The sequence below is a fragment of the Bos grunniens genome, chromosome 23, assembly GCF_055505025.1.
Source record: "Bos grunniens cultivar Pamir isolate PY7600 chromosome 23, Bosgru_T2T1.0, whole genome shotgun sequence".
NCBI lineage: Eukaryota > Metazoa > Chordata > Mammalia > Artiodactyla > Bovidae > Bos > Bos grunniens.
Window position 1 is genome coordinate 38,874,450 of NC_141187.1, and position 16,496 is coordinate 38,890,945.

Sequence of the window (16,496 nt, forward strand, 5' to 3'; positions counted from 1 at the left end):
AGTATATGCCTGGTGGGTTTCCGAGATGGTTTAGTGGTAAAGAACCTGCGTGCCAATGTAGAAGTAGGTTCCAGCCCTGGGTTGGGAATATTCCTGAATATTCCCTGGAGAAGGAAATGGCAACCCACTCCAGCGTTCTTGCCCGGGAAATCCCATGGACAGAGGAGCTTGGTGGGTTACAGTCTACGGGGTCACAAAGAGTCAGACACAACTGAGTGACTAAACAACAACAATATATGCCAGGTACTCAAGACAAGCAATAGAATCCTCAAGCATCCTGAAACACTACTTTAAGAAGCTCAGTTGAACAACTGTTAAGGTAGTGATTCTCAACCAGGAGAGAGCAGAGCAGTCATAGTATAGTGTGAATGGAGTGGCAAATTTAAGAGCAGGGGGCATCAGAGTCATAATGCTTAGATTCAGATTCCAACTCCGCCATTCACTACCTGTATACCCTGTGTTCAAACTTCCTCTTCTGAAAAATGAGGACATACTCACTTCACAGCACTGTTGTAAAATATTGAAGTGACTTACTCCATGCTTAGTACAGTGCCTGTCACTCTAAGTGCACAATAAATGCTAGTACTTCTACACCTCATAAGATAGGGCTGAGGTACGGTTTGAAAAAAAGTTTCAAACTTATCACTGCTACAAAGTTTTAATCCTGATATTTCATTTTGTCTCAGAATTTCAAGGAAGACTAATATGTAAGTCTAAAATCCTCATATTCTGTAATCATTTAATAAATTAAATAAATCTGGACCATAAAGAAGGCTGAGTCCCAAGAACTGATGCCTTTGAATTGTGGTGTTGGAGAAGACTCTTGTGACTTCCTTGGATAGCAAGGAGATTAAACCAGTCAATCCTAAAGGCAAACAACCCTGAATATTCATTGGAAGGACTGTTGCTGAAGCTGAAGCTTCAATACTTTGGCTACCTGATGCAGACAGGCAACTCAATGGAAAAGACCCTGATGCTGAGAAAGATTGAAGGCAAAAGAAAAGGGGGCAGCCGAGGATGAGATGGTTAAATAACACCGCTGACTCAATGAAGATGAATTTGAGCAAACTCTGGGAGATAGTGGAGGACAGAGGAGCCTGGAGTGCTGCAGTCAACAGGGTCACAAAGAGTCAGACACAACTTAGCAACTCAACAACAAGAGTAAATTAAAGATTCAAAATTAATGAGTAACAGCATGTGGAAGGTAGTAAATACAATCCAGCAGGAAAAGTATGTGGTTAAAAATATCAACTTTGTGGAAGTAGACTTTTTTTAAAAAACACAGAATTTGCATTTATTTAAAAAATGGCTAAAATTCTAAGTGAGAACCTCAATTCACTTAATATTTTAATATCATATTATCAGTTTTCATTCATGCTAATCTAACAGAAGTAGGCTATAAATATTTACAAATTAATCCACAGAATTAAGAATGGTTTACTCCTCAGTGGCTTCAATAAGAATCTATTTCAAAGAATACTGGCTAATAAAACAATCAAAGTGTAATTCTATTTTCTGGTGTAAATACAAAAATTACATATAGAAGAGAAATCAAAACTGAGTACTACTTTTAACAGTCCTTTCAGAAGGAATAACTGCAACTAATTATGTGATATAAAAACAAGCAAAAAATGTCAACTGTACCTCAATAAAACTGAAAAAAAGAGCAAATAAAGCCATTTCCTTATTTTAAGATTAAATCCTATCTTCCTAATCCCAGATTCAAATTAAGTCTATTTTACACTAAAATAAAAAGCCAAACAAACATAAGCCTCCCATATTGGACTGGTCAATGCACGAAGCAGGCAAGGACAAAATGTTATGATTTTTGTCCAACAATAACTTTCATAAAAATACTTAACAAATGTTAAGTATAGTACCTTCATGATATATTTCAAACATATACATTATCTCACTCATAACACCCCCTAATACCACTCCTCAGGTGAAGTTACTTTATGGTTTGATGAGTAGATACCAAGTGTTAAACATTTATGCATAGTTGTTCTGTAGTGTTTTTTTCCCACTTACTAACTATGAGATAGGTAACAGATAAAGTAACAGACCTGTCCCCTGATTTTTTTTTCTATACATCATCAATACACTTAGATCTACTTCATCTGTAATACAGTTCAAACAATATACATATTATCTCACTCTCAACATTTACCTTTAATTGTTTCCTCCACAACTTCTACTACACGATCTATCTGTTGAACCTAAAAAGAAAACAAACTGTCAGGCAAGCAGTTTATATGCAAAAGAAACATTAATTTTTGTTTATCCTTCTGCTTGGGTCAAGAGAACACATTTTGAAACACACAAATGCAGATCTTCTTTAATTAAAGCATTTGAAGATAGTATAAAAATACTTCATATTGTTTCGTGTTACAATGAAGTATGAAATTATCACTCTCCATCCTACAATTATAATTAAAGAAATCATATTACATTTAAATAAACTGCCTGGAGTTCAATTAGAATAGCCTATCAAATATAAACTCAGCACATCCTGAGATATAAACTTCAGTTTAATTAAAACATGTATCTTCACACAGAGCTTCAAGGAAAATAGCATAATACAACAACCTACAAAAAAGGACTTGCTGGTATTAAGAAGATCTACTCCAAATTTGATACTTTATTATTTTAACACTGAAACCCCTTTTAATGAATTTCTACCATGTGCTGAGTACTCCGCTCAGGTCCATGGAATACAAAATCAAATAACAGCTCCTGCTCCAGACACCAGTGACTAAAGATTTCCCAGGGTGCCATGGGAACCCAGAGGGAAGACATTAATAACAAAATATGTCTGAGTAATCCAGCAATGCTTAGAGGGAACCAAAAGTGACTCTGAGGGATAAACAGGATTAAGATAGGAGACGCCCACTAAGGGGATTCAAAAGAGTGGCTAGAGTTTGGAAGGAAAATGAAAACAAGTCAAGATTGTAGCCCAAGAAGCTAGAGGAAGGAGAGCAAGACAAGTAAGAATAGGTCATAAGCTAATATTTTTTTCTACATTTAAAATTCTCAAAATCATTATTGTTCTACTACAAAACAGAAATATTAAAGATAAATAAAGTAATTCATAACACCTTCCATTTCCACTCCTCAAATGAACTCACTCATAATGGTTTGATGAGTAGATACCAATTGTTAAACATTTATGCATAGTTCTGTTCCATAGTGGTTTTTTCCCCCCTTACAAATTATGAGATAGGTGACAGATAAAGTAATAGAACTGCTCCTTGATTTTTCTTCTAGACATCATCAATACACCTAGATCTACTTCATTCATTTTACTAGTGCCTATTATCCTATGTATGGATATAACATAATGCAGAAAGCGAAGAGCAACTAGAGCCTCTTGATGAGGGTGAAAAAGGAGAGTGAAAAAGCTGGCTTAAAAGTCAACATTCAAAACACAAAGATCATGGCATCTGGTCTCATCACTTTGTAGCCAATAGATGATGGAAAAGTGGAAACAGTAACAGATTTCATTCCCATGGGCTCCAAAAACACTGCAGACAGTGACTACAGCCATGAAATTAAAAGACACTTGCTCCTTGGAAGAAAAGTTATGACAAACCTAGACAGAGTACTAAAAACCAGAGACATCACTTATCTGACAAAGGTCTGTATAATCAAAGCTATGGTTTTTGCAGTAGTCATGTACGGATGTGAGAGTTGGACCATAAAGAAGGCTCAGTGCTGAAGAACTGATGCTTTCAAACTGTGGTGCTGGAGAAGACTCTTCGGCCCTTGGACAGCAAGGAAATCAAACCAGTGAATTCTAAAGGCAAAAAACCCAAAATGTTCATTGGAAGGACTGATGCTAAAGCTGAGGCTCCGAATACTTTGGCTACCTGATGTGAAGAGTCGACTCATTGGAAAAAACCTTGAGGCTGGGGAAGATACAGGGTAAGAAGACAAGGGGGCAACAGAGGATGAAATGATTGGATGGCATCAGTGACTCGATGGACATGAGCTTGAGCAAACTCAGGGAGACAGTGAAGGACAAAGAAGTGTGGCGTGCTGCCATCCATGGGGTCACAAAGAGTCAGACATGGTTTAGCAACTGAACAACAGCAACAATCCACACATTCCCCTACTGAAGAACATTTCTGTTATTCTTAATCTTTCATTATTATACAAAAACGTCATCATAAGCTCAACTGAAACAAGAAACAAGAAGAACCTTTAAAAACACTTTATTAAATCTCTTTGAAACATCCTTTTGGCCCCAGTGCCTTACAGGAAATAAGGCAAGACATGCGAGAACCCACTGAATCCAGCTCCACCTGTGATCATTCCGCCCAGCAAGATGGCGGTGGTAACAATAATTGCTGGGAAATTGTCAAAGGCAAAGTAAATCTCAAAGTTAGAGCTTCACTACTCAACAAACCTACCTAACTGGAGATGGATGTCCACCTAGAACCACTGGAACCATTAAGCTTGGCTATAAAAGAAATCCACATGGCTTCTTTATATTAATACAATGTGATCAAAGCTAAGATAGCAGAGAGTTCAAAAAGAAAGAAGTAGCCAACAATGTCAAATGCTTCAGAGATAACTAGTAACATAAAGACTGAAGTGAGTATGCCTGATTTAACAGTAAGGGGGTCAATCAACTCAGGAGAAACAGTTCATTAATCATGAGTCATAAGAAAATGGTGACAGCTAATTTAGACGATGCTTACTAAAAGCAAAGTAGGAAAAAAGAGAAAGAGGACTCCTGTAGCTAAAAAAAAAATTGAGTATACATGTGTTAGTGTATTAATTCTTTCTTTCCTTTTTTAAAATATACACGCTAAGTAGAGAAGGGTCATAGAGAAAAAAGAACTGGAGACAGAAGAAATAATTAATAAAGCTAGGTCCTTCAGGAGGTAGAGAGAGTAAGATCCAAAACACCAGTAGAGACACAAGCCCAGAATGGGAGAGGGGCCAAGTCATCCTGTTCTTAAATAGGGGGTTAGGAGGGAAGCATGAAAACAGATGCTATTATTCTTGTAGAAGCCAGAGAATACTAAGCAAGATTCCCATCTGTTGGCCTCAATTTCCTACATGAAATAGAAGTTCATCTGCTATGAGAGAGAAAGAATATTGTTAAATAAGAACACAGTGGATGTTTAAAATATGTGTTAAAAGGTTTAGTACCTTTTAAAAGAAGTAAAGACTAGAAATACATGAAAATTGCTGAAGTACAGAGATACCATGAACTTTAACAGTGACTCCTTGTATAGGTGTCATTTTTCCCAGGGCCCCAGCAGTTCTTCTGCAGGAACTGAAGAGTTAAATAAACTGATCCAAGGTTTGCTCATTCTATCACTCATTCATTCACTCATCATTTATTGAACATCTAACAGATGTGAGGAACAATGAGTCTGAGCAAACTCAGTGAAGGAGAGGGAAGCCTGGCATGCTGCGGTTCATGGGGTTGCAGACAACTTAGTGACTGAACAACAACAACATATGTGAGGAAGGGTCAAAAGGCTGAGGAAGTAGCATGGAGAGATTTATAGGATGCACATGAAGGATGAAGAAAAAAGGAAATTAACTATGCATGTTGGATAAGATGATACTTCAAGTACAGGTTGGAGACCAGAGCCAGGAAGGAGAAACAAAGTGGCTGGGCATTGGGGAAAGCAAAGAAAGAAGGGGAGGATGGGTAAGAGGGAGAGAGGACAGAGAGAAAGAAGAAAAAGAGAACAGGAGGTGATAATAGAAGACAGGTATAAGCATTTAGCATTTTTGAAGAATGGCAAGATCGTGTCATGAGAACAATTTGCTGAAAAAGGAGAAAAGTGATAACGACTGGAGCTGAGAAGTAAGGAAGGTTAGAATGTTGACAAGACACTCCATATGGACACTCAGATTGCCCACGATATTATAAACACGGGTACCACAAGGAAGGAAGAGTTGGTGAAATTTCCCAGCCAGTGTAGGTGAACAACCGACACATGAGCTGAGGATGGAGACAGCATAAAAGAAGTACAGTATGAAACAATTCAACAATGGAATCAAAACAAAAATGCTTTCTTATGCACTTGGAGACAGCAGTTCAAACAAGGTAGTGCACCCAAGTTCACAGCGCATGGACCGAGTAAGAAGCAGGATCTCTAGAGAAGAGTCAGAATAGCATGTGGAAGGAACAGCTGAAAAGTTGGAGGTAAGCTAAAACTGTAAGATTTAGAAGAAAACACAGCCATAAAGCTAAATGAACTGTGTATAAGACAATGGTTTCTTACTATTACATCAAAAGTATGAGTGATGAAAGGAAAAAGACAAACTGAACATGAAAATTAAAAACTCTTGGTGCATCAAAAGACACTACCCAGAAAATAACAAAACAACATAGAAAATGGAAGAAAATTTTTGTAAATCATATACCTGAGAAGAGACTTGAATCTAAACTATATAAAGCACTATTCCAACACAGTAGAAAGATAAATAAGCCACTTAAAAATGGGCAAAAGATCTGAATAGGCACTTCTCCAAGAAGATATACACGTGGTCAATAAGCACATGAAAAGAGCAAATCAAAACCACAATGGAGGAAGTGGAAAGTTATTGTTTAAAGTGCACAAATTTTCAGTTTAGAAAGATGAAAACGTTCTGGAGATGGATGGTGGTGATGGTTACACAGAAGAGTGAATGCACTTAACACCACTCTACTACACACTTAAAATTGGTTAAGACAGTAAATTTTATGTTATATATATTTTATCATAATGAAATACTACTTCATACTCATTGGGATGGCTATAATAAAAAAGACAGACAGTAACAAGTGTGGGCAAGGATACGGAGAAATTGGAACCCTCATCACGTGCTGCTAGTGGGAATGTAATAAAATCCTGTTGCTGCTTTGGAAACCGGTCTAGGAGATCCTCAAACCACTGAAGAGTATGATCCAGCAATTTCAATCCTAGGTGGATACCCAAGAGGAATGAAAACATACGTCCACACAAAAAACCTGTACACAGTCACAGCATTATTCACAATATGCAAAAGGTAGAAACAACCCAACTCCCAGTTCCTGATGAACAGATAAATAAAATCTGGTATTATGCATACAACGAAGTATCATTAAACCATAAAGGGGAATGAAGTATTAGTAATGTTAAAAACATTATGCTAAAGGAAAGAGGCCAGAGGAAAAAAAATATATTGTCTGATTCCATGCAAATGAAATAACCATAACAGGAAAAACTTGAGAGCCAAAGTAGATGAGTGATTGCCTAGGATGGGTGGGTAAAAAACGGGAGAGGCATTGCTAAGGAGTATTGTGTTTCTTTTTGAAGTGATGAAAATATTTTAAAAACTGATTGTGGTGATGGTCACATAACTCTGTGAATATACTAAAAACCATGGAATTACACACTTTAAATGGAAGAATAGTAAGGTGATTGAACTGTATCTTTTAAAAAGTGTTTAAAGATACAGATGTATCTTTACTTTATACAGATACTTTAAAAAAGTGTTTAAAGATAAAGATGTATCTTTAAGGAAAAGGTCAGGGTGGGGGGGCGGGGAGCATTTGGTTACAAAAAAGCAGGGGAGAAGTTCATTAAATGCTTTAAAGAGAATATTGTGTCATTTCCATTTCTAGTAAGGAGGTTACTGGAGGAAGCAGTGGGAGAAAAAAAGAAAGAAGAGTAGCCAGTGAAGACAGAGAAGAGTCAGGGGAGGGGGAATTAAGTGGAAGAAGGAAAGGTCAGGAGGCAAAAAGCACAGGGTGGGAGGCAGGGAGAGAAGAAAAAACAATCATGAATGAAAACAAACTCAAGATTCACATATAATAATGAAGAATATATTGAATTCATTCTGGGGAGAAAAAGAAAGCTGTTCTTAATTAATACTATAAATTGTAGCCTTGAATACACAAGAGCTTAGTCTCAGGCATATAATTCAAATAAAATAAATAAAACAGTATCTTGTGTCCTTCAGGCACTTCGTTATAAATATACAGGGGGAAAAAAGACATGCAGTATGTTCTATTACTGACTCCATATGTTCTTGACAATGAAGAAAAGAGTTGGTGAATAAACAATTCATAAATAACATTAATGAGTCATTCTGCTCCAGAACTTTTAAAAGAAACCCATAAAAATATTTTTTCAGCTATTATGAACTACTCCAAATTTATAACGCAACATATATTCAAGAAATAAACCTATACAAAGTTACCCAAAGCAAATAAAAGAGCTAGTCTGTTTCCTAATTCTTTCCAGCAGTGCTCTCCAACAGACCTTTCTACAATGAGAGAAATGTTTACACACAGGGCTGTCCAACATGGCAGCCACTAGTCACATGCGGTTACTGCCTGCTTGAAACATGGCTAACTGTGACTGAGGAACTGAATTCTAATTTTAATTAATTCATAAACACACCTGTGGTTATTGGCAACTGGAGTATGGCTAAGACAGCCACCTGGTTTGCCTTGATAAAGGCAGCCCCAGGAAACTAACACACACCTCAAACACAATTTTGCCAACCAGGCTAAAATAAAAGCACAGACCAGGAAGAGGTTGAAACCGTCCTGCAGTCAGAGATACAGCTTTAGTATGTGCATGAAGCATCCTTTTTTCTCAACAACCAGCAACTAGATAAGTTCAGTTCAGTTCAGTCGCTCAGTCGTGTCCGACTCTTTGCGACCCCATGAATCGCAGCATGCCAGGCCTCCCTGTCCATCACCAACTCTCGGAGTTCACCCAAACTCATGTCCATCAAGTCGGTGATGCCATCCAGCCATTTCATGCTCTGTGCTCCCCTTCTCCTCCTGCCCTCAATCCCTCCCAGCATCACGGTCTTTTCCAATGAGTCAACTCTTGGCGTGAGATGGCCAAAGTACTGGAGTTTCAGCTTTAGCATCAGTCCTTCCAAAGAACACCCAGGACTGATCACCTTTAGGATGGACTGGTTGGATCTCCTTGCAGTCCAAGGGACTCTCAAGAGTCTTCTCCAACACCACAGTTCAAAAGCATCAATTCTTCGGTGCTCAGCTGTCTTTATAGTCCAACTTTCACACCCATACATGACCACTGGAAAAACCATAGCCTTGACTAGACAGACCTTTGTTGGCAAAGTAACATCTCTGCTTTTGAATATGCTATCTAGGTTGGTCATAACTCTCCTTCCAAGGAGTAAGCGTCATTTAATTTCATGGCTGCAGTCACCATCTGCAGTGATTTTGGAGCCCCCAAAAATAAAGTCGGACACTGTTTCCCCATCTATTTCCCATGAAGTGATGAAACCAGATGCCATGATCTTCATTTTCTGAATGTTGAGCTTTAAGCCAACTTTTCACTCTCCTCTTTCATCAAGATGCTTTTGAGTTCCTCTTCACTTTCTGCCATAAGGGTGGTGTCATCTGCATATCTGAGGTTATTGATATTTCTCCTGGCAATCTTGATTCCAGCTTGTGCTTCTTCCAGTCCAGCATTTCTCATGATGTACTCTGCATATAAGTTAAATAAGCAGGGTGACAATATACAGCCTTGACGTACTCCTTTGCCTATTTGGAACCAGTCTGTTGTTCCATGTCCAGTTCTAACTTGCTTCCTGACCTGCATTTGATTTCTCAAGAGGCAGGTCAGGTGGTCTGGTATTTCCATCTCTTTCAGAATTTTCCAGTTTATTGTGATTCACACAGTCAAAGGCTTTCACACAGTCAATAAAGCTTAATGACTAGTAATAATGAGCAATTACCTTGCCCCAAGCCCCGTACTAACATGCCACATGCACCATCACTTTTAACCCTCACAACATCTCTTGGCAATAGATACTTACTGCTATTTCCTAAGCTGAGGGAACACAGGCATGAAGGTATCCTGCTAAATTCTTAACCAAGTAGTCTTGAAAAGACCCTGATGCTGGGAAAGACTGAAGGCAGGAGGAGAAGGGGACGACAGAGGATGAGATGGTCGGATGGCATCACTGTCCCGATGGACATGAGTCTGAGCAAGCTCCGGGAGTGGGTGAGGGACAGGGAAGCCTGGTGTGCTACAGTGCATGGAGTCGCAGAGTTGGACACAACTGAGCAACTGAACTGAACCGAGTCTCAGTAAATCTTATCTAGAAACAGCACCAAGGGGGCAGGTTTCTCGAGTTTCCCTTTTCCTTTGTATGTAGATGTCATTATTAAATAATCACAAAATGCTATCCAACTGAACTTGGGACTTTCAAGTGAACCCAGGCAACAACTATCCCCCCAAATGCTCATCCACAAATCACCTCTGCTGTGCATGCGTTCACTCGACATGTATCTATTAAGCACCAACCAAGGACTATGACTGTTCTAGGAACCTGGGAACTAATGGCAAAAAACACCAAGTCCCTGCTTCTGGTTGGGGGAGATAAAGAGCTAAACAATGGAACATGTTCATTTCTATCATGACAGACGCTATGAAGAAAGCAAAATGTGGCAGTGACTGGAGGAGGAGAGAGCAGTTTTTTACAGTGGTCCAGGCCAACCTCTGGACAGGTAGTATCAATGCTGCGACCTGAGCCGTACGCCAGAAACACCAGCGTGAGCCTCCAGGGGGAAGATCACACACAGGAGAAGAGAGACAGAAGCCATGGTGAATGGGGGCGCCATGGTAGGTAATGAAGTAAGATAATCAGAAGAGGGAGCCTACGGGAAGACCTTGCAGCTCATGCTGTGCCGGTCAGATTTTATTCTACCCGCTGAAGGAAGTCACTGAAGGATTAACAGAACAATCTCAACAGCATCGCTCAGGCTAATACTATCAAAAATGTGTAAAAACTACTCTTCATCCATATTTCTCTATTACTTGATGCTGGTCTTTTTATACCTGCATGAATCTGGCTGGGGTTTCACTATCTCTTGATTTTATCCCAAGACACTTCAGATCCTTTCAGGAGTAACAAAGGTTATACACTATAGATACACATCAACACAGATACAGAGGCTCTCTCTCATTGGCACTCTTAACCCTGCCTGTACATAAATAAACTAGGACAAATCTGTGTTTCATTCTAATTAAGCAGTATCAGACCAAAACTTTAAAAGCACCTAAAAATTCTATCAACCTTTGGGGAAAAAAAAAAAAAATGCTTTTCTTTTTCTGTGAAGAACTATACTATAAAAAGCCTTTTCCATTAAGTGTATATTCAGATTTTTCACTCTTACCATAATGGGAGTTTGATCCAATAATCAGCATTTGACAGGTTAAAATTCAATACTGACATCATGGTTAAAAATAAAGATTTTTCTCTCAAAAAATTTTTTTCTTTAAGCCGTTAAGGAAAGTCCCTATCTCTATAAATGCTATTGGAAGAGAACTCAATTTCCAAATCTCTTAAATTTGGGGAAGTCCAGAGTAGTCACTAGTTAACTCTACTGGAGTAAAATTTCTTGAATTCACAAGCCCCTGAACAAGTTTGCTCATGAATTATACAAAAGAGCATTTGACACTACATGTGGTTTAACTTTTTCAAAAAAAAAAACAACTCTCTCATCTGCCAGTACATGATCTCCTTTCATCTCTTCATTGAGAAAAATTATTCCCCAGTGGTAGAAATAGCCCTTTCATCAAAAGTTATGTGACAACACATTCCACACACTACTGAAATCATACTTTCTACCTGAATGGTACCAGTGAGTGATGAACACTGAGTAAGAGATAAAAATTACTAAGTGAAAGATGAAGCCAGGCTAGATGGATGCCAGCAAAATGGGGATCAGTACCAGGAACTTTTCGCTCTTAAATCTAATTAAAATGCCTATAAAACTTTCTGGGGGGGAGAGGGAGAAACCTTAAGCAGCTAATCAACACACTAAACTAAATGATATAAAGAAACATTCCTTGGGACATTAGAATATTATGGCCATATTAAATAATAGGACATGCTATAAAGTAAAAAATTATTTTTCAAGTAATACTAAAGTTGAAAAAAAAGTACTATAATAGAAATGTTAGCAACCAGATTCATGTAAGGACTTAGTGGTCCTCATGAATTGCATAAGACTCTGTGCTGCTCATATTACACTCCATCCTCTCTGTAGTTTGCTGAGTAGTGGAGGGGTAAGCTAAATAGTAGTTTTTGACAGTAACTGGGAAGGCTCTTTCTTTTTAAGTAACAATGGAATTGGTATATTTGGGAATGAAGATAAAATTTGGAACTAAGATAGAGAAGATGGAGTGTATGTAGAAGGGCTGTTAAAAAATGTAAAACTTGGTTGCATTATTTGTGGAGGCTCACACTTGTGAAGGTTTAAGTACCATAATTTTTCCATTTGTTCTGCATTTTGATTCTGAAAAGAAAGCTGGCTTTGCCCATTTCTTATTAAAAAAAACTTGTAAAAAAAAAAAAAGAATTAAAACAAACACATACATTAGGGGCATAAATCATCAATAAATAATTTGCATGTAGTGGGCAGAATAATAGCCTCTCAAAAATGTTCCAGTCATGATCCATAGCACAGGAGAGTATGTTACCTTCCAAGGCAAACTTTAATCATGACTTTGCAGGCATGATTAAAGACCTTGAGATGATGAGATTAACCTGGATTAGGCAAAGGGGCCCAATCTAGTCCTTAAACGTTAAGAATCTTTCCCATCTCAGGAGATGAGAGGCAATGCTAGAGGAAGGTACAGAGAGAAAGACAGCATTGCTGGCCATAATGATGGAAGAAGGGGCCACAAGTCAAGGAATGTGGGGCCTCTAAAAGTTGGAGAGACCAAGGAAGAAGACGCCCCCAGAGACTCCAGGAAAGAACGCAACCATACCAACACCTTGAGTTTAACCCAGCAAAACCCAAGTCCAACTCATCTCCAGAAGCATAAGATAATAAATGTGTTATTTTAAGCAACATGTTTATGGTAATTTGTTAAGCAACATACAAAACTCATACATTAATTAAGAAACAAACATGATAAGAGTTAGCATCAAAGAAGGAAAAGACATTTTAACAATAAATGCTGCTGGTAAAACTGAGAACAATATGGAAAAACATAAATGCATACTTGATATTTAACAAATATCCACTCAACAAATATTTACTGAGCCAGGCACTGTACTAAGTACAGAAAATAATGTAAAATATGTAAAGCTGTAAAATAAGAGCAAAAAACATCCCTGGCTTTCTGGAGCTTGTCTAAGTGTTCACCATGGTAAACTGCAAACAGAGTGAAGAGTTGAACAAATCCCTTCCATTCTTTAAAAAAAAAAAGGGGGGGTGTTAAAAGAGAAAAATATATATATTTTATCAGACCTGTTCCTAGATCCTAGAAACATAAATTTTAAGTTTTGAAACCACAGGAGACTTTACCCACTCACTCCCTTCTCCCTCAAATTCCAAGCTTCTATGATATCAATATTTTAAAAGGCAATAAAAAGTAGTGATTAAAAGACACACACACATTTTCTCCCATGTTAAAATAAGTTGATTCCCTGCTGTTGAGTTGTAGGAGTCCTTGATATATTCTGGATATAAACCCTTTAGGAGATAAATGTTTTGGAAATACTTTCTGTAGTTCGTGGCTTATTTCTTCATCTTAACAGTATCTGAAAAGTCCGATTTATTGATTTCTTTTCCTTCCTGTCCTAAAAAACAGTGCTCTGTGTGTGTGTGTGTGTGTGTGTGTGTGTGTCCGTGTCCTATCTAAGAAACACTGTCCTAACTCAAGGTCACCAAAAGAGAAGGTGATTTAAAAAAAAAAAAAGTTCAAACGCTCTATTAAAGATATATGGATAGCAAATAATCACAAAAAATATGGTCAGCATCACTAGCCAACAGAGAAAAGCAAATTAAAACCACAATGAGATACTATTAATACTAATCTACTACTACAACTGCTAAAATTAAACTGGCAGTACCAAGCTCTGGTCAAGAGGTGAAGCAACTGAACTGCTGGTAGAAATGCAAGACAGCACAGCTGTTTTGGAAAACAATTTGGCAGTTTTTAAAAGGCTGAGCAAATGCTAACTACACGACCAACCAGTATCATTCCAAGGTATTCACCCAAGAGAACGCAAACACACAAAGACTGTGCACACGTGTTTACAGGACCTTTATTCTTCATGGCCCCAAACTGCAAACAACACAACTTTTCTATCAACTAGCTGAATGGACAAACTGTGGTCCATCCATATAGTGAAATAACTCCATACAGTAACAAGTAAAAAACTGTTAACCACAACATGTATGAACACTGAATGAATTACGCTAAGTGAAAAAACAAAGTAACATATACAGAGGCAAAGCCTGGACTATCGCACTTTACAAATACGGAGGGTTTTATATGTATATATAGAAGAGGCAAAGCTTAGACTATCGCACTTTACAAATACGGAGGGTTTTATATATATACATAGAAGAGGCAAAGCCTGGACTATCGCACTTTACAAATATGGAGGGTTTTATATGTATATATAGAAGATTTATGGAAACGCTGCTGAAAAAGTCTATTGGCACTATTTTTCCTCCAGCATTTGCTCACTTCCTATCTCTGTGTCACATTTTGGTAATCCTCAGCATATTTTCAACTTTTTCATTATTATATTTGTTTGTTATGGTGATCTGAGATAAGTGACCTTTAATGTCACTCCTGTAGTTATTTTGGGGCACCATGAACTGTGCCCACATAAGACAGCAAATTTAACTGACTACTGAAATGACAAAAAAGGCTTTAGAATATTATATAAACTTAGTTGATAAAGCAGCAGCAGGATCTGACAGAACTGACTCATTTTGAGAGTTCTTCTTGTAGATAAAATGCTATCAAATAGCATTGCAGGCCACAGAGAAATTATTCATGGAAAGGAGAGTCAATCAATGAGGCAAACTTCACTGCTGCCTTATTTTAAGAAATTGCCACAGCCACCCCAACCTTCAGCCACCACCACCCTGATTAGTCAGCAGCCATCAACACTGAGGTTAAGACCCTCCACTCCCCAAAAGATTACAACTCACTGAAGACTCAGATCACAGCATTTTTAGCCATAAAGCATTTAAAATTAAGGTATGAATATATTTTTTAGACACAGTGCTATTGCACACTTAAGAGACTATGGTGGTGGTGGTTTAGTCACTAAGTGATGTCCGACTCTTGCAACCCCATGGACTAGAGCCTGCCAGGGTCCTCTGTCCATGGGATTCTCCAGGCAAGAATACCAGAGTGGGTTGCCATTTCCTTCTCCAGGGCATCTTCCCAACCCAGGAATCGAACCTAGGTCTCCTGCATTGCAGGCAGATTCTTTACCAACTGAGCTACAAGGGACTATAATATGGTATAAACATAACATTTATGTGCATTTGAAAAGCAAAAAAGAAATCATGTGACTTGCTTTATTGTGATGTTTGCCTTACTGGAGTGGTCTAGAATCAAACCCACTATATCTCTGAGGTATGCTTATAATTTTATTTATGTGACATCTGAAAAAGGCAAAACTGTAGGGACAGAAATCAGAACTATGATTTCCAGGGACCCTGTTTACATTTGTTAAGGGTGGGGGGTGGAGGATATAAGAGAACTTTCCAGTACAATGGAAATGTTCCACATAAAACTCAATGGTGATTTCATTATATGTTAATTATATCTCAATAAATCTTACTTAAAAAAGTTAGTACCAATAACATACAAGAAGAGTTTAAAATAATGAACAGGTGTATATAGAAATAACCACCAGATTATACCGCTTGTAACACCTTTGCATACTGTCTTATTCCTGCCCTCATCTTTAACCCAGTCATGCTGATTTTGACCTAAGCATTGCATTGAACTCCTTCCCACTCTATTCATCACTAGTCTGCAATACTTCAAACCACACCTCTTAAAGCCAGTGCCTCCAAGTTATACTCAAATCAGGACACACTTCTTGATATTCCTTCTACCTCCACGGCACCCTTAAGCACACATGCTTTTCCTTAGATATGAGCCTTCTGCTCAGAAGCCCTCTCCCCTTCCTCCATTCATCACACCACTACTTGACCTTTGAAACCCGTCAAGAACGACTTTAACCTCTGTGTGCCCACCAGACTGTATCCTTAGGTGTATTTATCATGATTACTTGCAGCTCTCTTCAGATTTCACTGTCTTTAGGGAACAAATTTTATTCACCTCTGTATCTCTAGCAGATAGCTTCATTCCAGGCACATAGCTGTACTCAGTGTTAATCCCACTAGTAAGAGAATTAAATAATTCTAAAAAGCTAATACAGAGCACTAATGATGTGCCAGGGACCATGCCAAGCCCATTTATTAAATACTTTAACCCTTACAAAATTCAGAGTTAGGCTCTATTATTATTCTCCACGCTACAGATGAAGAAATTGAGGTACAGAGAGGTTGAGTAACTTGAACAAGGTCACACAGCTAACAAGCAGTGGGCCAGGGACATGAACCTAAATCGTAATATGCTAGACCTCCTCTTATATACTTCAGTAGGTGAAAAATATGTACACATATAGATAGAGGCCCCAAAAAAGTAAAGACAATAGATCTAGGAAGGCACAAAAATGAACGG

At 38.1% G+C, this 16,496-nt stretch overlaps 1 protein-coding gene across 23 annotated transcripts in view; it reads right to left on the reverse strand.

Annotated features, from left to right (window-relative positions):
- The window catches only part of CDKAL1 (CDKAL1 threonylcarbamoyladenosine tRNA methylthiotransferase), a 640,160-nt gene that overhangs the window by 445,071 nt on the left and 178,593 nt on the right, over positions 1–16,496 (reverse strand). For all 23 annotated transcript variants that reach the window (XM_086370076.1, XM_086370056.1, XM_086370074.1 and 20 more), the window contains one exon: positions 2,171–2,219. Coding sequence is in view for 20 of the 23 variants with exons in the window: in XM_086370056.1 (XP_086226182.1) it covers positions 2,171–2,219 (49 nt within the window). In the remaining 3 variants the exon portion in view is untranslated. The remainder of the gene's footprint in view (positions 1–2,170; positions 2,220–16,496) is intronic.